The sequence below is a fragment of the Clarias gariepinus genome, chromosome 25 (assembly GCF_024256425.1).
Source record: "Clarias gariepinus isolate MV-2021 ecotype Netherlands chromosome 25, CGAR_prim_01v2, whole genome shotgun sequence".
Classification (NCBI taxonomy): domain Eukaryota; kingdom Metazoa; phylum Chordata; class Actinopteri; order Siluriformes; family Clariidae; genus Clarias; species Clarias gariepinus.
Window position 1 is genome coordinate 25,685,711 of NC_071124.1, and position 24,268 is coordinate 25,709,978.

Here is a 24,268-nt window from a genome sequence, read left to right on the forward strand (position 1 = left end):
GAGTGCCCACTATTAAAAGACTTTACAGATGCTAAAATTACTTTAAGTCCAACCCTGCACAATAATCTACTAAACAGCACCAATAGATAAACATATGGTGAGGTTTATTACAGAAGTGAGCTGCAGGTCCAGAGCTTGTTTTCCCAAAACACAGGTATACTGGCTGCAATTAGCAGACAAGTTCATGACAATGTTGCAAACGACAAGGTGTAGGACTTATTTCCCAGGTAAAGAGTACCACTTCGTACACATAGTTTGTAGCAGAGTTGTAAGTACATCTTACTATTTCATAGGTATAATTTAAGGCATGTTACATCATAAAGTCCACCATCCAAAGCTTCAATTTAGGAATGTGAGAAAGCCCCAATATTTAAATAAATAAAACTTAAAGGATTGTTCCTCACACGGATTTCCTGGTCTAGTGAGAAGTGTTGTTGTTGTAAAAAGGTACCCCACACTGGGATGTGAAGTAGAGTGTCTGGGTTATAATTGATGTACAATTTTGCATGCATGGTAGTAGCATTATGCCAGGGGCAAGGTGACTGAACAGGAAGGAACCCAATAGCAGACAAACGCTGAATAAATGGTAGAAAATGGTGTTTTAAATCTTTATTGGACACACTGAGGCTTGGGTCAACAGGAGCAGAGAAAAAAAGCAGTGACTGTCTGTGCTTGGTGATGGAGGGGATCTACATCTGCCCCACGTAGACTCTCTACTGGTGTCCCGCAGGGCTCAGTACTTGGTCCTCTTCTGTTCTCCCTCTATACCGGTCTCTTGGTAAGGTCATATCATCGCATGGATTCTCATACCACTGTTATGCAGACGACACCCAACTTGTTCTCTCCTTTCCTCCCTCTGACACTCAGGCTTCCACCTGGATCTCAGCATGTCTGGCAGACATCTCATTTTGGATGGCTGCTCATCAGCTGAAGCTCAATCTCAGTAAAACCGAACTGTTGTTTATCCCTTGTGACTCATCTCCAGGTCAAGACCTTGTGATATCCCTGGACAACAACCAAATCACTCCTTCAGCCACCGCCTGCTAACCTTACTCGCTCTTGTCGATTTCTTCTTTACAATATCAGAAAAATTAGCCCATTTCTTTCTTCACAGGCCACTGAGGTGCTTGTTCAGTCCCTTGTTATTTCAAGACTGGACTACTGCAACTCACTCCTGGCAGGCCTGCCTCTGTCCACGATTCGTCCTTTGCAACTGATCCAGAATGCAGCAGCACGTCTCGTTTTTAACCTTCCCAAGTTTTCCCACACCACCCCACTCCTCCGCTCCCTGCACTGGCTTCCTGTAGCTGCCCGCATCAAATTCAAAACACTGATGCTTGCCTACAAAGCTAAAAATGGCCCAGCACCCACTTACCTCTCTGCGCTAATTACACCACGCACTGCACCACGTTCTCTCCGATCCTCCAGCACTGCTCGCCTCATCCCACCATCTCTCAGGAATCGAGGGCGGCATTCATCCAGGCTCTTTTCTGTTCTAGCACCTAGGTGGTGGAATGAACTTCCTCTAGATGTCCGTACATCAGAGACTTTGACTATCTTTAAACGACGACTCAAGACGCATCTGTTTTTCCAGTACTTGGACTAACCCCCCCCCCCCCCCCAAAAAAAAAAAAAACTCTTCCCAGTTGTGTTGGACTAATGGCACTTAGTTATTAACCTAGTTAACCCAGTGTAGGTATGTATCCAATGATGTAAACATTAAAGCACTTTTTGTAAGTTGCTCTGGATAAGAGCGTCTGCCAAATGCCTAAATGTAAATGTAAATGTCTGGAGATGCTGGGTTGATCTGGCTGGTTCGTGACACATTAAATTCCCAGAAATCTTACAGTAAATCATCTGACATCACATGAGATCATGACCCTGAGTTTGGGGACCCCTGCATTATGGGTTCTATAGAAATAACTCGAAGTACTATAACTGTACATATAACTGTACATATAACTATGGTGCTATAACTTACCTAATAATACAATAAGTACCTGCTATTGCTAGTGAGTTACATGATCAGAACAGGGCAAAAAAATTGGCCTACTCACAAAGCAACATGGAGAGTGCGGCTGTCTTCATCGGGACCTGATAAAAATAAAATACTTTGTGTTTATTTCATGATAACTTATTTTATTTATGGATTATCATATTTTAATAGACATATAAGCATAATTTCTAAAAAAAAAATTGCTAAATACATTATTAGATTAGATTTGATTAGAATTAGCTTTATTTTCACTGCACATGTATGGTACAAGGCAATGAAATACAGTCAGCATCTAACCAGAAGTGCATTTGTTGCGATGCAAAATAATTAGCATAGGTAAATAGTACACAGTGAATGAGTTATGAACAATGTAAATAATTATAGGTGGGTGCAATGAATAAAGGTATTGTATACCATGGTTATGGTATTCTTTGAGAAGGTTATATACATGTGTGCAAAGTGTTATGGAGAGTGGAGGCTATTATATAGAATATATGCAACTGTTATAAATAGTATAGTAAAAATCTTGAGTGTTTACAGTTTATGTACAGTAGTAAGTTATAAGCAGCACTTATGGGTGGTACAATTCTATTTACAGTGTCTGTTTAGTAGTAAGTAATAAGCAGTGCACAGTAAGTAAGGTTAGACAATGCGACTGGGTTGTGGCAAAGTTCACCAAGGAAACAGCTTTATCGAGAAAGCTGTTTCTGAACCTGATGATGTGTAATGTGTGTGACTTCCATCATTAGTGATAACCTTATTTGTGATAGGTGTGTATTAGTGAGCACTCTGACGGAGAAGATATTAGGGTTAGTGGAGCCCATCCAGACTTTAGCGAGGGTTAGAGAGTTTGAAAGAAGTGTTATTCCCATAGCGGACAGTCTGGGTGCTGCAGGTGGAGATAGTCAGTCCACGATTCTGGCATTAGAGCCCTTACAGCGGGGTGAGTGGGAGAAGTCTTAGCGGCATACTTGTTCAGCCAAAGCTAAGGCTTACGCTAGCCCACTGGAGCACACGTCCTCTGCGCTTCACATGTCCAACAGGTTTGCTCTCCTCAGTGATGCACCCTCTGAGAACCCTGAAAGAGCTCTGGTTATAGGAGACTCTATACTGAGACATGTGAACATAGCTAAGCCTTGCTGTTATAAATAGTGCAATCTTGAGTGTGGTTAGGTGTATCTCAGGAGCCACAGCACCGGACATAACAGGTAATCTTAGGGCTTTATAGATAGCACAGGTTCTCCGAGATAGTGGTACATGCTGGAGCTAACGATATACACCTTCGTCAGTCAGAGGTAAGCAAGAATAACTTTTTGGAGGTGTTTAAATTAGCAAAAGCGATGCTAATTTGTGTTAGAAGTGTCATGTAAATGTATATAAGCATGCATCATAAAAGAGACAGACTTTTTCTCGGCAGAGAAACTGCTCGGCTGTAATTCTGGAAAGAATAAAGTCTATTGGCCTCAACATTCATGGTCTCTGGAGTGATCTTTGCATCGTTGGGTAATCGTCCCTGAATTCGCCACAACGGTGTCCATCCCACTCGGAAAGGTGCTGCTCTCATTTCTTGTAGTATAGGTCATAGTCTCAGAAAAGGCCTAGTTAATCAGTGACTACACAGAGCCCAGGCCAGGGAGCAGACAAACATGCTAAACCAACCGTCTGGTACAGAGCAAGACATGTCAAATAGCCGTGGCCATGCGAATGGCGTGCGAATGGTGTGTGGCTGCCCTATGGATAGCGTAACCCCCCTTCCTCTCCAGACAGAAAGGCGTGTCAAGATTTCACAGTAAGCACGCCTATTCAAGCCCTATTTATTCATTTACCTGGTTCCACCACTCAAGAACACGTTAACAATGCCAGCAAATCAATAGTTAACATTAGCACAGGGAGTTTATTTATATTCCAAATTTCCCAAAAGAGTATTTTACGCACTCTGTGGTAAATAAGTTTATTAATATCTTTTATTTTTTATCACAACTAGAGATTTTGTAAAGTTTATTTATCTTTGTCTTCACTAAATTCTCCTGTTCTTTTTAAGCGAAGCTCCGCTGTGGAGTATTGAGGAGCCAGACGGGTAACGGCTGGCCTTTAGGAGCTACTGAGAGAGCTGTAGTAAGAATGATGTCACAGTGCAACAGCTTTAGAATGATAATGGGTCAGGTCTATATTCTGAACATAGAATTGCAAAATTGTCTGATACTTTGGGGGAAACAAAGACTTAAACTATTTAATAGTTTTGAAAATGGATATTTTAATATAAGAGAATCAGACAGAGTCTGATAAGCAGCTGGTGTTATCCGGGTATTTTAATGACCTTTAAGCAAAAATACAACATGTACTGTATTCACCTGTTATACAAATCACTGTTTTAACTTTGACTAGTTTTGGAAGAATAATTTTTATTTTCATGTGTGCATGTTTTAATTGTTGGGGGATTGTTTGGGTATAAAAAAAATGGAGACAATTGGCAAAAATTAGAGACAACTTTGGTTTAAATAGTCAAAGAGTTGGGCTAATAATAATAATAAATATTAATATTATTACTGGTCATAGAAACAAATAAAAACAGTTAAACACTTGATCATATGTATCTGTGCTAGTTTGTGTTTGTGATTATGTGACCAATAATCAGGTTTTCTCAGTATAAAATTTTTTTTGGGTTATAAGAACTCCATCAAAAGAGCAAAGACAAACTTAGAAGGAGTGGAAGGTGAGAAACCTCAATGGAGAATACTGACTACGACATGGGGCTAATTGCTCTGTGTTTTTTTTTTTTTTGCGGGGGGACACTACTGACTGTTAGATGTTGCTAAGATGGGTTTCCTGCTGGTGTGCAAATGTGTTTGTGTTAAAGCTAGCTCAGACAAACCTGACGAATGCAGGAGCGTGCACACCCCCACACACACACACACACCGGTGGCACTTTAACCGTTAGTGCGTCAATGTTGTCTTGTAAATAGCTGATTAAACCTATGAACACAGCTATTCAAAAGAAATACTAAACGGACACATGGTCTATTTTGTCCACAAGTGAAATACAGTGGAACCTCGGATTACGAGTAATGCGGTTTACGAGTGTTCTGGAAGACAAACAAAGATTTTAAATAAATTTTGATGTCATGGTTTACGAGCACCGAGTATCATGTATATAACGCATGTGCTTCTTGTTTTGACACCGAGCGTCGCGTCATCACAACTGAGCCAACGGTTCAACATCCGTGTTTATGCGTGTGTGTGTGTGTGTGTGTGTGTGTTTATTTTTCTTGCGTTGCAAAGTGTGTGTGTTGTGTGTGCGCATAATTTGACACCGCCGGTTCACACACAAACACACACACTCTCTTTCTCTCTCGCCTTTACTGTGTGTCAGTGTTTGAGTGTGTGTTATGTGTGTTTTTCTTTCTCTTGTGCTGCAGACTGTGTGTGTTATGTGTGTGCGCATAATTTGACACCGTGCCTGTTCAAACACAAACATACACACTCTCTTTTTCTCTTGCCTTTACTGTGTGTATGTGTGTGTGTTTTTCTTTCTCTTGCGCTGCAGACTGTGTGTGTGTTATGTGTGTGTTGTGCACGTAATTTGACACCACGCAGGTTCGCGCACACACACTCTTGTCGTTAGTGTGTGTCAGTTTTTGACACACTCTCTCTCTTTCGCCTTTAATGTGTTTGTGTGTGTGTGTGTGTATGTGTGTGTGTGTGTGAAACAGAGAGGGGGTGCTTCACTCACACACAACCGGCACGGTGTCAAATTACGCTCGCACACACACATACACACTCAGCAGCGCAAGAAAAATAAAAACACACACACACACACAGTGCCTGTGCGCTGAAACACTTATCTGTCTGGATTTATTTTTTCTTTTTTTAAGGTAACATGCACGTTAATTTGTTTTATTTTTACTTTATATTTTGTGTTAATTATTTTTATGTATTTATTTTTTTGGGCTGTGGAACGAATAATTTTAATTTCCATTATTTCCTATGGGAAAATGTGCTTTGGTTCCACTGTACATTAATACATTAATAATTTACACCATGATAACATTAGTGCAGAATGATTTAAAGGGACTTGTCTTTAGTACATCATGACTTTAAGACGTTCACAGTATATTCGAACCATAGACAGTGTTTATTTTGCTGAACATAAATAGCCATGTCCAATAAGACAGTGCATTGTTAATAAGCCATATTGGTTTCGAGTCAGAAGTAAAATTAACGAAAAACTGAGAAGCCCCGTAAACTTGATCCTGAACAGTAGTAAGCCAGGCTTTAGTAACCTTGGACAAATCACAATATAAGCCCTCTTTCGCGCACACATTTTCTCTCTCACTCTCTTTCACGTACACACACACACATACAAACATACAGCACACACACACACACACACACACACACACACAAATAACACATGAAATCATGTAAAACAAAATGAAACTAGGGCAAAAAATTTAAGTAGTGAAAAATACAGTAGTATCCTGTAGATGATCCCTGTCCTGCGCTAACTTTCTGGAACTGTTTAGTTATTTTAGTATTGTTTTTTAAATGTGAATGTTTATGGGGATTTAATCTGTCTTTGCTACCGTATTTATTCACAGTTGTGATAAATGATTAATGCCCCATCAGATCTTTGATGGGGGAACGTTATGTACAGTTTAAAGTAATACTGATCCATATGGACAGATGTTTGTTCCAGATATTATGCGCAATTAATCGATTTGTTATGGCAATTTTTGACTAGCAGCGAAAAAACATCAGCAATATAACATTAAAAATATAACAAAAACAAACTCAAGCAGAAGTTACATTGTAAGCTTTACTTTGCAGCAAAATATTATTTACCAGTGTATTAAACTAAAATAGATAAAATACACTGTAATGTAAAATAATGTACATAGCCCGCATTTGTATTCCATACCTACAACATTCGGTATAGATAAATTACAAATGTTACCGTGTCTTTAAGGATTATTAAGGATGTCGTCTCGGGTTACTTTGCTGTAATGCTGTTCCCTGAAAAAGCGGGAACGAGATTCTGCGTGAAAACGCTATGGAAACATCTTTTTGTGTTGCCAGTTGTGAAGCATGTGTGTATCAAACACGCCAAATTTTTGGCTTATATAACCTTAGTCAGGTGACGTCATCTGATGAAGTGCACCTGCAGGTTATAAATAGGAGTGAACCGGAAACGTTCCTTAGATCAATTTTGTCTGAAAGGACGTCCAGTCACGCAAGCAGTGCGGTATTGGAGCGCAGAATTTCGTTTCCGCTTTTTCAGGGAACAGGGTTGCAGCAAAGTAACCCGAGACGTTTCCTTTCAAAAGCTACACTCGATGCTGCATGAAAACGCTATGGGAGTGGGAATACCAACGCTGTCACAGTGCAACTGTCTGGACCCCCAGGGTTGTGTTGCGTGTGGGTACAATAGCCAAGGAGGTCTCAGACCTAGCTCTGGGAGGCTGACTCAAGGACCTGTAAGAGTTGCATGAACATCCAAACTATAGAATCTAACAAATGTGTGCGGAGAGGACCAACCTGCCGCATAACACACTTGCTGCAAGGGGACATCTCTTTCCAGCGCAATAGATGAGGCAATCCCCCTGGATGAATGAGCCCTGATTCCTAGAGGCGAAGTGTGACCACGCGCCTCATAGGCCAGGGCAATAGCATCTCCCACCCGATGTGACAGCGTTTGGCATAAAAAGGCTGCTCTGACTTACGCCACTGGCTAGTGCGGTGGACGTAAATCTGAAGAGTGTGTACTGAAAACAGTAAGTGAAACCTTTCCTGCTCCGGAGCTGTAAAAGGCGGAGGACAGAGGCCTCGAGGAAGACTGAAAATAGTTCGGGTGAGGATGCAGAATAGCTCTGACTAGCCCAGGCAGACTAGGCAGGACGGGAAGCCTGCAGATCTCCAATTCTCTTGAAAAAAGTAACTATAAGAAAATCCGTCTTAAGGGTCAGAAGCCAGACAGGCGCTGACTCTAGTTTTGTCAATAAATAAGAACAAAGGGGTGTCAATAAATAAGAACAGTACAGTAAATAAGAAATCTGTTCTTAATCTTAGTCTTGCCTGGATAAATAAAGGTAAATAAAAAATTTAAAATAAAGAGGACTGGGTCTAGATGTTTCGCCATGCACCACTTTCAAATACCCTCACCAGGGCATAAGTTCTTCTAGTGCGTGAAGGTTCCAGGGCTCCCAACTTCATATTCCCTGGAATGTAATTCGCCTTGTGGGACAGGAACTCTTCCTGTGCCCAAAGCAGAACCTGGTGCGCTAGGTTATTCAAGCGTGCACGAGCACAGTCCGCTCTGGCAATTATGTACGAGACTACCAGAGTGTTGTCCACCCGTACTAGGACATGGTAGCCTCAACTGCTTAAGGAGGTGTTTCAGGGCCAAAATAAAGCCATCATTTCGAGGCAATTAATGTGCCACGTGAGAATGTGCGCACCCCAGCCCATGAGGGAGGCGTCTGTCGTTAGTGTTTCGTGATAACAAAACGTGCCTAGAGTGTGACCCAAAGTCAGAAACCGGGGTCTGAACCACATAGAAAGGGTACGAAGCCACAAGGCGCATAACCCGTATTTGCCTACGGGGATTGGCCCTTGAGTAAATCCCCTGGCTTTAAGCTTTTAGAATGTACATCGCCTGCGGACTTATGGAATAGTCTTCCAAATAGTGTTCGGGACTCAGACACAGTCTCAGTGTTTAAGTCCAGGCTAAAAACCTATTTATTTAGCCAAGCATTTTTATAAATAGATTTGCCATAGGTAAAGGAGCAGATCTGGGGGACTCATAGACGTAGAGTATTATGGTGAACTGGTATGTTTGGATGCTGTCTTCCTCACTCTCATTGATCACTCAGGTTTGCTGACGGTGAGGTGATTGTTTCCTTTACATCTCAGGAAGCCCTCATGTTTGTGTTTCCTTTTGGCTCCCTTTTAGTTATGATGTCATAGTTAGTCCTGCCGGAGTCTCTGCTTGCACTTTACAGTTAATATACATTCACATTATACATTGTGTGACTGTGACCATACCTAACTTCCATCTCTCCTCTTCTTCTCTTTCTTCCCTCTTTCTCTTTCCTCTCTCCTCCTGTCTCCCCCTTTCACTCTTTCTCTCTCTGTCGAGCTACCCATGTCATTCCCGAGCTGCCAGTGATCCAGACTCCCTCTGCCCTCCGGACCTGTCTGACCCATCCTGGTGCCCCGCTTCTGGCTGAAGATCTCGTCACATGGATGCCCCGTGTGTCTCTCTGGGATGCGTCTGGTGTCTGGGGATGATTCTCTCTACCTAGAAAATGGTTCTGGCCTTGACTGGTGTTGGCAACTGTTTCTCTGGGGACTTGACAGTTCAATAGTTCAGGACCGGAACTTCTTACAAGTCTACCTGGGTCTTCAATAACTACCTGGACTCCATATTAACATCAATTAACATCAGCTATTATAGCTGAACTGCCTCACACCCTACACACTTTATAAATGCAGATAATTTACTGCTTTCTGTTTCACCCAAATGAGGATGGGTTCCCTGTTGAGTCTGGTTCCTCTCAAGGTTTCTTCCTACTACCATCTCAGGGAGTTTTTCCTTGCCACTGTCGCCCTCGGCTTGCTCACCAGGGACAAACTGACCATTTTGATTTATACAAATTCACATTTCATACAAACTTAAATAATTTTTTTGATTGTGTAAAGCTGCTTTGCGGCAATAAAAATAGCTAAAAGCACTATACAAATAAAATTGAATTGAATTGAATTAAACCTTTCTGTTGTTGGGTTTCTGATTTGGGTACATGGTGATCTGTTTCTGGGTAGTGACAACGTATAGTCTTGTATGGAGGAAGCTTGGCTTTCAATGTCCAATTGGGAAACATAGGTCATCTGAAGGAAAAACATTGTCCAGCCAGTGTGTTGAAACTGGTCCTGAAGTATAGAGTCTGCCCCCCACTGGCCACACCTTGATTATTCTGACTGTTGGTTTCTAACTGTTGGTAGCTAACCCTATTCGACCATGTTTCTGTGAAAATCATGATGTTGGAGTCCACAATTCTCTTTTTGGTGGGAATGCACAGTTTTAGGTTATCCATTTTGTTGATCAGTGACAAAACATTGACAGGGAAAAAGCTGGGTAAAACCCACCAACACTCTACACACATCCAAACCCTCCATTACTCCATAAACGTTAGCACCCTGTGCACCCCCAACACCTCATAACCCTTCTAAAAAAGTGTATTGTAGTGCAGTGTAATGTAATATAGTCTAGTGTAGTGTAGGGCAGTGTAGTCTAATGCAGTGTCATGCAGTGTAGTGTGGTGCAATGTAGTTTAATGGAGTGTAGTGCAGTGTAGTGCTATACCTTGTGTGTGACCTTATTTGGAGTTGATGTCTCCTTTGTCTCCTCCACAGCTGCTCCTTTACTAACAGTCAGACTGAAACACACACATGGGTTTGACCTTATAGTCTGTTTGTGTGTGCACACGTGTGTGTGTGTGTGTCTGTGGGGGGGGTTATTGTGCTTATGATGGGTGTGTTAGTGAACTGATGAAATGCCAGTTTTGTTTGGTTGTGTTTGCTGACAAGCCTGAAGTGATTGTACCTGTCACTGATGAGAGCTGTTTTTTCGAGACACTCTGATAAGTTTGAAAAAATAAAGAAAAATGAAAGTTTAACTTTTTATCTGATAAGTTTCTGTATCTCTTTCTCTCTCACACACCACACACACACACACACACGCACACACACACCTCTGTCAGCCAGTGTGTGTGTTGTGATCTCAGTCTCAGTGTTGTTTCGCTGTTGGGGGAAAAACAGTAGATATTAATAGTGAATATCTAGTATCGAGAATAAATTACACACTTAATTTCTGTTATTTTCATGTACAGGTATGTAATAAACAAACAAACAAATATATATTAAGGCAGAACAATAAAATCACCTTTGATCTCTCAATGCACCACTAATAAAACACATTAAAATGCTTTAGAATAACAAATGTTTAAAACCATCTAGAATAAATGTATAAATGTATAAATTAATGTATTTTACCATTTGTGTGTCTGTGTGTTTGTGGTTAAACCCAGCAGCAGGACTCGCCTCGCTGTCTGATCCACCTGCCAAAAAGTAGCCAAAGTTATCAGTGTTCTTTTTTTGGTCAAACATTCCTGCTCCTGTTCACCCACCAGTCACGTTTATTCCCCGTGACCTGCGCTCCCTCGGCTCTCCCTGTCTGCAGTTTAAGCGCTATCTAGTTGCAGATTACAGAGATCTACAAATGAAAAAAAAAAAAATCCTTAAACTATAGAAGAAAACATTGTTTTTTTTGTGAGATCTTAAAAACTTTAATGTCTCAGGACTGAGACGAGGTTTCTTAACCTCACAGGCTTGCTAGGACAACGTTTTTTTTTTTAAATTATTTCAGTAATCATCATTATTATCTATAAATTTCTTAATCATAAATAAATGCGGTTTAGACTGACGCTAAGATATAATAATGAACAGATTATTATTTCTAACCAATCATAGCAATTTTTAAAAATAATATTATGATTTTTCTTCTTCTGCTTTGCACTGAAGCTAGAAGGCTAATGTAGCTAACAGGTAATAGAAGCTTATGGCCATCGGATTATTACAAATAACAGGGAGCAGACAGACAGGCTAAACCAACCGTCTGCTAGCTGCATAGAGTCATCACCCAGGGTTCACTGTATTGAGACTGTGTCTGTTCCCCGAGCTAAAAACAAATTTAGAAAGACTCAGAAAGTCTGTTTTAGTAATTTAATTAACATAGATATTACAAACTCAGATCACACTGAATGCACAGCCGGCACCTCTAATCTGAAGCTAGGACTGTTAAATATTAGATCTCTCGCATCTAAAGCAGTTATTATTAATATCACAGACCAGGAGTTTGATATATTATGTTTAACTGAAACCTGGATTAAACAGGACGAATATGTAGCTCTAAATGAAGCTAGTCCTCCTGGATACAGCTACATACACCAGCCTTGGTTAACTGGTAGAGGAGGAGGCGTCGCAGTCATTTACAACGATAATCTGGCTATCGTACAAAAACACAGATTTAAATTTAATGCATTTGAAATTCTCTATAGTAACAAAGTCAGCTCAGACGATTCCGCTAATCATCATTTACAGACCCCCAGGGCCGTACTCTAAATACTTTGTCCTTGTCATTTCCGTAGACAAAGCGTTAATTGCTGGAGATTTTAATATTCATTTTGAGACTTCAGAAGACCCTCTGAGAACAGCATTTATGTCCATACTGGACTCAGTAGGAGTAAATCAGTGTGTAGTAGGACCCACTCATAAAGCAGGTCACACTTTGGACTTAATATTATCCTTCGGATTAAGTATAAGAAACATAATTACAATTCCACAGTCTGAAGTTATATCAGATCACTGTCTTGTCTCGATTAAAGTGTCTCATAGTAATAATGTACGCACAGCACCGCGCTACCGCCTTAAACGTACATTCACATCAAATAACACAGAGCTTTATCGATAATCTTCCAGAGTTATCAACTTTGATTGGATCGCCATTTGATTCCACAGAACTCGATCAAGCGACTGAATATCTAGAGTCAATATTCATCATAGCTTAGATAATGTAGCTCCAGTTAAAAGAAAAATGATTAGAAATAAGAAACTCGCTCCTTGGTATAACGATCACACACGCACTTTAAAACAAACCGCTCAGAAATTAGAACGCAAATGGCGTCAAACTAAATTGTTAGTTTTCCAAATAGCATGGAAAGAGAGCATCCTGAACTATAGAAGAGCTCTCAGTGCTGCTGAGAATGTATCTCTCCACTCTTATAGAAAATAACAAAAATAATCCTAGATTTTTATTTAATACCATAGCTAAATTAACTAAAAACAAGACCACTGCAGAAATCTCCACAACAACAACATACAGTAGTGAGGATTTCATGAACTTTTTCAATAACAAAATCATAAATATTGGGCAAAAAATTCAGGCTTTAAAACCAAACAATTTAAGTGATTCGGATGATAAATTAATCACATCACATCAGAACCTAGAATACTTTACTCCCCTTGAAGCGAGTGAACTAATTTCACTCATCTCCTCTTCAAAATCGTCAACCTGTGAATTAGATCCCATACCGACACATTTTCTCAAGCAGATAGTTCCAGCAATAACAGAACCCCTGTTAAAAGTAATTAACTGTTCACTCAGCAGTGGGTATGTTCCTAAATCCCTTAAATTAGCAGTTATTAAACCACTAATCAAAAAACCTGACCTTGACCCCTGTCAGCTTTCCAATTACAGGCCGATATCAAACCTCCCGTTTATCTCTAAAATTCTGGAAAAGGTAGTATCACAACAGCTATGTTTATATTTACATGGGAATAGCATACATAAACTGTATCAGTCAGGATTTAGGCCTTATCACAGCACAGAGACAGCACTCGTTAAAGTAGTACTTCCAAGTGGCCTCTGATCAGGGTTGTGTCACTATACTTGTGTTACTCGACCTCAGTGCAGCTTTTGACACTATTGATCATAGTATTCTCCTTCACAGATTAGAAAATGTAGTAGGAATTAAGGAAACGGCCCTCTTATGGCTCAGATCCTATTTGACTGATCGTTATCAGTTTGTAGATTTAGATGGTGACCATTCCTCATGTTCTCAAGTTGAATTTGGTGTTCCACAGGGTTCTGTTTTAGGCCCACTGCTTTTTTCCCTTTACATGCTTCCTCTAGGCAACATAATTCGTAAACATGGTATTAGTTTTCATTGTTATGCTGATGACACACAAGTAAACGTTTCAGCAAAACCAGATGAGAAAAACCAGCTTACTAAAGTTGAGCAATGTGTGCAGGACAAAAGAGATTGGATGTTAATTAATTTCCTTCTGCTTAATCCTGATAAGACAGAAGTTTTAGTCATAGGACCACAAGCAGCTAGAAGTAAGCTTTCTGATCACACTGTGATTTTAAATGGCCTTTCTGTTCCATCAAGTGCAACAGTAAAAGACCTCGGTGTGATTATAGATTCAAGCCTTTCATTTGAAGCACATGTAGATAATATTACCAGGATAGCATTCTTTCACCTCAGAAATATTGCCATGATAAGAAATATATTGTCACTAAATGATGCAGAAAAACTAGTTCATGCTTTTATCACGTCTAGGTTGGATTATTGTAACGCCTTACTGTCTGGTTGTTCAACTAGGTGCTTAAACAAGCTTCAATTAGTCCAGAATGCAGCAGCGAGAGTCCTCACTCGAACCAGACGATATGAGCACATCACCCCTATCTTATCCACATTGCATTGACTTTCTGTGAAATTTCGCATCGATTTTAAAATACTACTACATTTTTAAAAATAGATTAGCCTTAGGTAAAGGAGCAGATCTGGGGGACTCATGGACGTAGAGTATTATGGTGAACTGGTGTATTTGGATGCTGTCTTCCTCACTCTCATTAATCACTCAGGTTTGTTGACGTGATTGGTTGCCTTACATTTCTGGAAGCTCTCATGTTTGTGTTTCCTTCTGGCTCTCCCTTTTTAGTTATGCTGTCATAGTTAGTCCTGCCGGAGTCTCTGCTTGCACTCTGCACTAAATTTACATTCACTTTTTACATTGTTCGACTGTGACCATTGTTCGACTTATACTGAACTTCCAGTCTCGCATATTATTATGCACATCAATCCCTGCTATCTGTTTTCACCCAGATGAGGATGGGTTCCCTGTTGAGTCTGGTTCCTCTCAAGGTTTCTTCCTATTACCATCTCAGGAAGTTTTTCCTTGCCACTGTCGCCGTCGTCCTAGGCTTGCTTATCAGAGACAATCATATAATTTTGATTCATACACACTCACATTTCATACAAACTTAATTCTTTTGATTGTGTAAAGCTGCTTTTTGATGATGTAAATCGTTAAAAGCGCTATACAAATAAAATTTAATTGAATTAAAAATTTAATATAATATAACATATAATGCATGGAGCATTAGCATGAAGCATTAGCATGGAGCATTAGCATGAAGCATTAGCATAGGGTGTTCCACTACCTGGATTATGATTTTACCTGAGCTGACAGACAGTAAAAGTTCTTCATCTTCAGGGTCGCTGCAGCTGCTGATTAAATCCTGACGATGAGAAGCGTATGTTTAATTACAAACAACAAAATAAAGTAAATAATGAATTAACTAATTAATGAAACAAAGACACTCAACTGTATGTGTGATGACAGTGTGAGGAGATTCTCCTGACTGAAAATCCTCTAAAGAGAGATGTGTTAGCACACACACACACACACACACACACACACACACACACACACATTCAGAAATGCTTCAATATTCATCAGTATCATTATAAAGTCTGTAATATTTATAATGTGGGATATTTTACATGACAAACCTGATGGTGATGATAAAGTCTCCTGATCTGATCTGCACTGTTTAAGTCCACATAATGATGTAATCTAAACACACACACACACACACACACACACACAGAGTGTTCTGGATTATTATAGTTTGAGAGATTTCTGCACTGATTAAGGAGAGTTGAGGCCTCATGGTACAGGATGAAGGGAAAGAGTAAATTTTTTTCTCACCCTGTGAATGAGGGCAGAATCCATGACACACTCTCTGAGCAGTAAAGTGGCTGAGTGTAATTGTGTAGAGGACACACATTCTGACACACATACAGACAGTGACATCACTCCAAAGGCATGAATAAAATGCAAAAGATGGGACGAGTCGATTCGAATGTGAGACACTCCAGCAAGAGGAGTAACGAGTGGGTTCGGAGGACTGAAGGAGATAAAGCATGAGGGTCACAACGTTACAGTTACAGAGTGAGTGTTATGATGTTAGTGTGTCATGTGAAACTCACTGTATGAGCAGGTGCACGAGTGTGTGCTGATTGGTCCTCCGGGCCAGCTGGAGCGGAGTGTCTCCTTCCTGATTGGCCAAATTAATGACCATTAGAGCACCAGGCTGAGAAAGCAGAAACTCACACACTCGAACGAAACCCAAACGCACACACACATGAAGCAGAGACTCTGCATATGCACACACACACACACACACACAAAGACAGTTTAATTAGTTTACTCTCTTGTTGCCATGGTATTAAAATTTCATTAGAGTGCTGGCTTTAATTATAACTAAATTCTGTATGAGTGTGTGTCAGCTGGACATTAAACAGAACACACACACACACACACACACACACACACAACTGCACCGTGTTTGTGTTTCAGCAGGTTGTGGTTGGTTTGCAGGTTTGCCAGAGCGAGAGTGACTTTTTTATCCATCTCAACTCGCACTCTGCTGTCACTCAGACCGTATCGACCAATCAAATCACTGTATTCCATGGGGCCAAGGTCGTTGCTATGGGTTACAAGGTACTCAGCAATCTCCTGTGCATCGTCCTCGACATACTTCAGAAATGAAATGCCAATATATCGCAGCACACCACTAACATGTGTGTATGCTCTCACACACACTGTCTCCTGCTGGTTATGTCCTGCACACACACACACACACACACACACAGAGTGAGCTCTTCACAGATTCATGATTCACATTGCAAGAACATGAGAAACATCTCAAGTTTCAGACTCGAACAGGAAAGTTCAGTGTAGAGGAATAAAATCTAAACTTCCATGTACACAAATAATTACGTTAACTGAATTAGAATGAAAATATTATCAATAATGAACAATTTCATCAGAAATAAGTATATGTGTGTGTGTGTGTGTGTGTGTGTGTGTATAGTGTGTGATGTTAGTTACCTGGAGTAATGAAGTAGGTAAGTCTGTTTACTTTGGTCTGAAGAACGTGAATTAAACTTGAACCTTCTAAAACCACAAACATTTCCTCCAATTCTGTGTGGGATGGAATTAGCACAAAGACTCTTGCCTGTCCCTGACACACACACACACACACACACACACACCATAAAAAGTTATTTATTTCTCTGTCCTTGAGATGTTGGTGGCTCCATCTTTCAAATATTACACTTTTTTTTTTTTTTTTAACGTATTGATGGACTGACCCGTCCTAAGGGGGGGGGGGGGGGGGGGGGGGGGAGGGGTACCTAGCTCTTTAAATCCTGTATAATGGTCCAGTCTGACATGCAGGGAGAGGTACTAGATGATGAAATGAGAAAAGTCGATGGAGCTGCTGAGCTACAGGGGTGTATTTAGGCGCCGGAGCACGTACGAGCTGAATGATCTGTAGATTATATTTCTAACTTAGAAAACCAGAGAAACAGCCAGAAGAGCTCTTCATCCCGTGCTATATATTATTTTCCAATTAAACAAATAATTTAGAATAGAATAAATGAGATAAACGTGAATTAGATAAATGTTTGTATTTGGTTCGATGTCACGGTGAAACACTTTAACAACAGGACTGTGAACTGCGCATAAATTATTTAACCTGTACCTGAGGACGTTGGCTCAATAAGCAATCGATTAATAAATCCATCCATCCATCAATCTATTCATCAAGCAACAAGAGTATTTATCTTAAACAAACACACAGTAAAACCTGATGGCTATAATTTAATCTGAAAAACCTCATTAACCAGCACAGATTTTAACAAATTAACAACACACACAGAAACACACACACACACACACTTTACCTACATAAAGCGGAACTTCTTTCCTGCTCAGCTCCATCTGACAAATCAGTAAAAAATGTAACTTAGATTTAAACTAATAAAATAATGAACGAATGTTCTATAAAGATGAAGCTGAAGAAGAACAGACAGAACAGACAATACAGCGATGGAGGGGAGGAGCATAAAAAGGGAGGAGAAAATGAACGAGTAAAGGAGCAAACAGATGGATGGATGAAAGCAGATAAACAGATTAGTTAATAATGATGAGTAGTAACTTATGAATTTATGAAACTGCTTGTATATGTACAGATTCAACAACACCTACCCCCCCCCACATGCACACACACACACATACATTCACACACACACACACAAACACACACACACACGTACTTCTGTTTATTGTCTTAAAATACCCTACACTAATATAGATACATAAAGATATAAATCATTTGAGCTACCAGATCTTCCAGTTCTGACCACACCCACTTCCTAGCCACACCCCTTACAACAAAGCCAATATAAATGCTCAGTGTATTTGATGTAATGTAAACATTTGATGAATAAATTACGTAGTAACAGTGCAAATTAACACCTTATGTACGGTCAGGTACATCATGTACACTTATTTAGAAAAATCTTTTTTGCCCCTTAATGTGTAGTATGTCACATCTCCACCTGAATGCACTACCCTAAAGAATGTAGCATAATTTTTTTAATGACTTTACCCTTTTCTAATTATGATTTCGCACTATTATTCTACTACACTTGTTCCTTGTATGTTGTTGCATTTCTGAAATAAATGCTATAATCCCTTTAAGATTAATAAATGTCTATCTATCTATCTATCTATCTATCTATCTATCTATCTATCCTTCCTAATTCTACATTTTTTTAGATAATGTCTTTATATATTACTATACACTACATTATTCCCAAAATTGCACAGAAACACACACTGAATTCAGTACATTTCTGCCCTATTATTAAATTTTAATATATAAATGATATGAATTTATGTGAAATAAATACTTAACTTTGGAAAACCAGTACTTATCCTGAGGCTGCTAAAATAAAATTAAAATAATTAAAAATAAAATAAAAGAAATACGATCCTCCTACTAAGAGGATGTTTGGTTATAAAACAAAAGGCTGTTTAATTACAAATGCAAAATCAATACAAAACCTTTTACAGCAATCTGTGACATGAGACTTAGAACAGTAAAATAACCGTGTTTGTTAGTTTTCAATGTTACAGTAAACAAACACAAAGAGCTACAGGTTACAATCATGAATCTTTGCAGATTTTAATTTTAAATAAAATACACAGTGTGTATGGATGCTTGCATTGTCCTTTACTTCACTTTAATATTAATCAGGGATGCCACAAAATATTTTATTTATCTTTTTTTAACATTAGTGAGTTGATTTTAAATTAGTAGCGATATAATCTAGTATTGTTTGTTGGCATTGGAAAATCCTTTATCAGCATTAGTGTGAGGATGGGGTCTTCTCCACAAGAATTCTGTACTGGTCTCGAGGTCTAAGGAAATCCTAAGGAGTTTGCCAGGAGGTTACAACCTGGTACGACTCGCAGCATAGAAACTGGAGCGTTAAAAAAAAGAAGTTTGTGCATGCTCGCCAATTTGAAATGTAGTCAACCAAAAAAATTGAAAACTCTGATCATAGAATAAAAAAAATAATAAAAAAAAAAGCTGTGCCAAAGCAGCTCACTAGTTCGGCTGTCTGCATTTTGAATTTATGTGTACTGCACTATGCAGGGAGGAAAAAGTGATTTGGGGCTTGGCTTCTAGACTGTTCTCTAAGTGCTTATTTTTTGCTATTATGAGATAGATGAGAGAAAATTCTGCACCATCAGGAAAATGTTCATAAGAAGGAAAGAATAACTCTAATATTAATTTAGGGTTTAATCTCTCCACTAAAATATTTTAGGGGGTTTGAGAAAAATCATGTCTTATCAATTTATAGCAGATCATGAATTGTCGTAGGAACTGCATAGGGGAATTATGGAAGTTTAGCATGAGTTTGGCTCAGTTTATAGCAGTGTTGAAAGTGATGCATGAGTACATCATAAAACTTTATGGCGAATGTATCTTTGGAAAAGTTTTAAAGCATGTGCTCCGTCAAGCGACGGAGAACCATCAAGAATTTCAATTTAAAATGGTGGCAACAAAAAGGAAACAGGTTAGGAAAGTGGGAAAGAACCCTGTTACCTGTTATCACCTTGTTCTGTATGAGAGAAGAACCCTATGAAGTCCTGAAGAAACAAAACTTTCCTACCATCTTGAAATCATAGTGATGTAGGATAAAATTGAGCAGAGTGTGAAAACCCTGTTAATCAGCTCCATCTTGAAGAGATATGAGATCCGAGTATTGATATTGCCACATTCTGATCATGTTATATAGTGTATCATTTGTATCTCATTTGTACGTCTTGTAATTCTGATTACATTCTCACAATTAACCTGAGAATGATGAGTGTTCAAGTCAAACCGGGAAATTTCTGGTAATTGAAGCGCTAATGGGCTAAAGGCCTGATGAGACTCTTAGCCCTCAGTAAAACACTTACTTAAAACAACAGTGCAAACCTTTTAAAGAAGGGCGTACATCTGTAAAGGATGATCCTGGCTCGGCTCACTGCTGTCGTTCGCTCCACTGCAATGATGGATAACTTGTAGAAGAGACACATCTGTACACACTGTATAAACTGTACACTTATTCACCAACACCACTTGCACGTTACAGGAACTCAGCTGGGAGAGTTTTGACCTCGATCCAAGACAATTCCACATGTGTGGATCATTAAAGGAGTTCATGGGAGGCCAGTGTTTCAGACATTAATCAGACAGTCTGATCGTGGCTCTGGCGTATTGAGAAAACGTTTTACCTTGATGGTGTCCAAGCACTAGTGAAACACTGGGATAAGTGCATTAGTGTATCAGGGGATTATAGAGAGACATAAAGGGAGTGTTTACTCTGAGGACTGTGGTCTGTTATTCTGTACAATCAAAAGTCCCGCTTTGACCTGAACACGTTTTCTAAAAATAAAATGACTGTAACAAAAAAGATTCATTTCTTAAAATAAAGCACAAAAAAAAAACATGACTTCTGCTGGAGAATGAATTTGTTGGTTTTAAGTGTGTGTGTTCAGCAGTGTGTGTGTGTGTTAAGCAGTGTTAAATGTTCAGCAGTATTGAACCAGCTCTGTCTTGGTGCACCCGGATCGACAGCACACACCCGCAGGACCAACGTCACGTCGCAGCCTGGGCCTGGAAATTTCCTGAGACTTTATGAAGTTGAGAGATGATGATGATGATGATGATGAAGACGAGTTCAGCATGATCTCTGTCTGATCTTCACTGCTGCTCTTCATCTGAGTCAGATTGGGGATCAGATCAGTGCTGTACCAAATTGCTGAAATAAAGGACAAGATATATATTTAAAAAAAGAAAATAAATAAAATTTCACCTTTGGAGCTTTCATACCTTAAACCCTCTGTTTATACAGAATAATTCTCCTTACCAAGTTAACAATAAAAGTGTAAAGACCCACCGTGAGGGCGGATGGACACAGGTCTGATCTCAGGTGCAGAGCGTCTAAGTCGTGAACTTCCACACAGTGTCACAACCATCCTGATAAACTCACGGCCACAAAGCTTCACTCGCACATCTTTCCCTGAAATCCCAGTGTCCTGGACTATTATCAGCACAGTGAGAGCGATGATCCATTTAATGTTCATGATGTATTTCAGCTGGAGAGAACTGACAGTGGTGTGTGTGCGCTGCTGGAGTCTCTGTGGTCATCTGATGGGTTTTATATCACCATAATGTCTGATGCTTTCACGCCTGGCCTTCAGGACAGAAAATCATGTTCTGATCTGTGAAGTTCATCAAGGCTATAGATAAAAATGAGGTGATTTATTATGGAGTCTAAGGCCACAGGACACTAACGCTGAGATTTTAACACCTGACTAACGTTCCAGAGGAAGAAAATTAAACAAAGTCAGACATGACGATGAGCCATTGTCTGCGTCATGAGTCTCAGCCGGAGTTATGTTTTATTTTCTATGCATTTTTACTGACGTATAATAAGAGTATAAGGGTCATTGACGGATAAGACTTTTCAATAGGCCAATTTTAAAATACCAAAAATATGGATATGTTTTGCCATTTTCTAAACATTTGGAATGTAGTGTACACATGCCTTTATAAAGAAAAGTAAAGAAATTGACATTTTAATGTTTTAACACTTATTTTATAATACATAGCCTTAAAAACCCTAGGTGACCGTAATACTGTATATCTCAAAATTCCCATTTTTATGTATCATTAAGACTAGTTGAACTCATATCAGTAAATAGATAAACTGATGAAGAAAGATAAACTTTAGTGCCCTTTCATTTTATGAAAACCATTATTTCACAAGTTTATTCTATAATATCAGAGTCTCCCTCATTATCCAGTTACAATACTGATTTTTACCACAAAAGCAAAAAAACTGAATTAGCATTTATACAGATATTACACATTCAACAGTAGCATACCACTGATTAATATTTGAGGCTAAACTGATGGATATTTGGTTATGGATTTAGTGTAATTATTGCCATTTGTTGGTTACCCCACATGACATATGGTCGCCCCAAATGATAAGAAAACCACAGGTATAAAAATTTCAGTTAAAATGTACACAAAAGAGTTCAAGACAAAAGAAAATTTAACTCTTTTTATTCGAATAACATTTCAACATTTAAATATAACAAATCAGAAGGACATTATCATTTAAAATTATATAATTTTTATTGCAACACACATTAAATGCTTCAAGAACTTAAGAAGCTGAGTAAAGAATCTCTTTTTTGGAACCTTTTTGATTTATTGGACAGGGATAAACACTACTTGCATCTCAATTAACCTTTCAACATTCAAATATCACAAATAATAAGTTTCTTTTTCTGGCCCTTTTCTTTTCCCATTGTAAGGGCCATATTTCATTCTTGTAATTTGTTGTGTTTATTTCATTTCATTTTGTTAGTTAAGCATTATACATTAAGTTAATTAAGTTTATTAGTTTAAGCACTTAGTATTATACTTGTAAGTTGTTCTGTGACATCATCCCACAGTTGTGTAGCTGCATGTATATCACGCACGTTAGTTGCAAGTTGTTGTTACGACATGGAAGGATACAGAAAGGTGTGGAGAACACAAGCTTTTGACCGTGATACTGTGAGGTAAAGGATACAGTAAAATAAGTTGTTGTAACTGTAATCTACCGAAGTTACAGAACACAATAAACGACTTGTCGTGACTACAGTGGATTTATGCAAGAAACTGTAACAAGCGTTGTACTTTGATGTTGAGATAGTTGACTTTCTGTCTATGACGAGCAGTTTTCTCTTTGCTTGTTATTCATGCCATCTAGGAAATAGGTAAAATAGGTTAAAACTTGTTTTAAATGACTAATACATGTATAGTCAAATAAATAAAATGTCATTGTGTAGTTTTTTTAATTTTTTTTTTTTTTACATTTTTCCTGTAGGATTGTACTACAACAAAAAAAATTAATGTTTATTCCTATAAAAGGAATGGAAAATGGCTGAATAAAAAAAAAAAAGATAAAATATACAAATAATTATGCTTAAACAATTAACTCTATGTATATAATTGATGTATAGAATATGAAAACTACAAATATAGGACATATATCTATCATTTAAAACACTCAGCAGTGGTCGCCCCACATGATACTCGGTCGCCCCATATGATGTTTTCAGGTTTACTCAAGTATAACAGGCTAACGGTTAGCCTCAGAAACCAAACTAGCTTCTTCTAGTGACAAAGCACTATCAAATTTATTATCAAAATATAGATTTATGTGAAAAAAATTATAATTCACAGTTTTGGGGTGGTCGCCCCACATGATGACCAAAAGTGACTACGGCATCACAGCAGTTAAAAAACAGCTTTTTCTTACTATATGAGAGAGACTGATTAACTATACAGTTGTTTCCAGGGGGTCTTCACTTGTGTCTGGCTGATGCAGTATCCCATCCTTGAGATGTTTTTCAAAATAAAGGTCCCAAAATTGTGGTTTGTTGATGGTCGCCCCGGATGAAATGGATAGAATCAACATAATTCGGACAACATTCGTTTGTATATCGTGATAGAAATATATGTGCAAATGCTTTATAGTTTTGTCAATGGATGTAAAACATGTTTGAAATTATGCCAACTAGGAAAAGGGATATATTTAAGTTGATTTAAAGTGTTTTTAAACCAGTTCTCCTAACTAAAGTCAAGGCCGGACGGTCGCCCCATATGATGTTTTGGCACTTCGGATAGCAGAAAAATAATAAAAAACTTAAAAATTGGGAGAAGTTAGAGTGGTTTAGTAGGTAAAGAAGGTATAACAAGTAGATGAGAAATTTTTATGTATTTTTTAGTTTTTTCTGCAAAATAAAATTAACCCGGATAGAAAAAGGGGGCGTCACGTTATTGACCCATAAACGTGGAGCTGTCCTTAAATACAAGTAAATAGCCCCTGCAAATAAGCCCACTGTTCTACTGATTCACTTAGACAGAGTTCTTAAGGCTGAACCACACCTAGAACCTTTTAGCAC

General features: G+C 38.8%; 1 protein-coding gene across 1 annotated transcript; it reads right to left on the bottom strand.

Moving 5' to 3' along the window:
• Positions 1 to 20,820: 20,820 nt before the first annotated feature.
• Positions 20,821 to 21,388, bottom strand: insl3 (insulin-like 3 (Leydig cell)). The gene is made up of 2 exons (XM_053487282.1): positions 21,202 to 21,388; positions 20,821 to 21,063 (listed from the first exon to the last, which is right to left on the bottom strand). The coding sequence occupies exons 1-2, from the start codon at positions 21,386 to 21,388 to the stop codon at positions 20,834 to 20,836; spliced, it is 417 nt and encodes a 138-aa protein (XP_053343257.1). The 3' UTR covers positions 20,821 to 20,833.
• Positions 21,389 to 24,268: the final 2,880 nt, after the last annotated feature.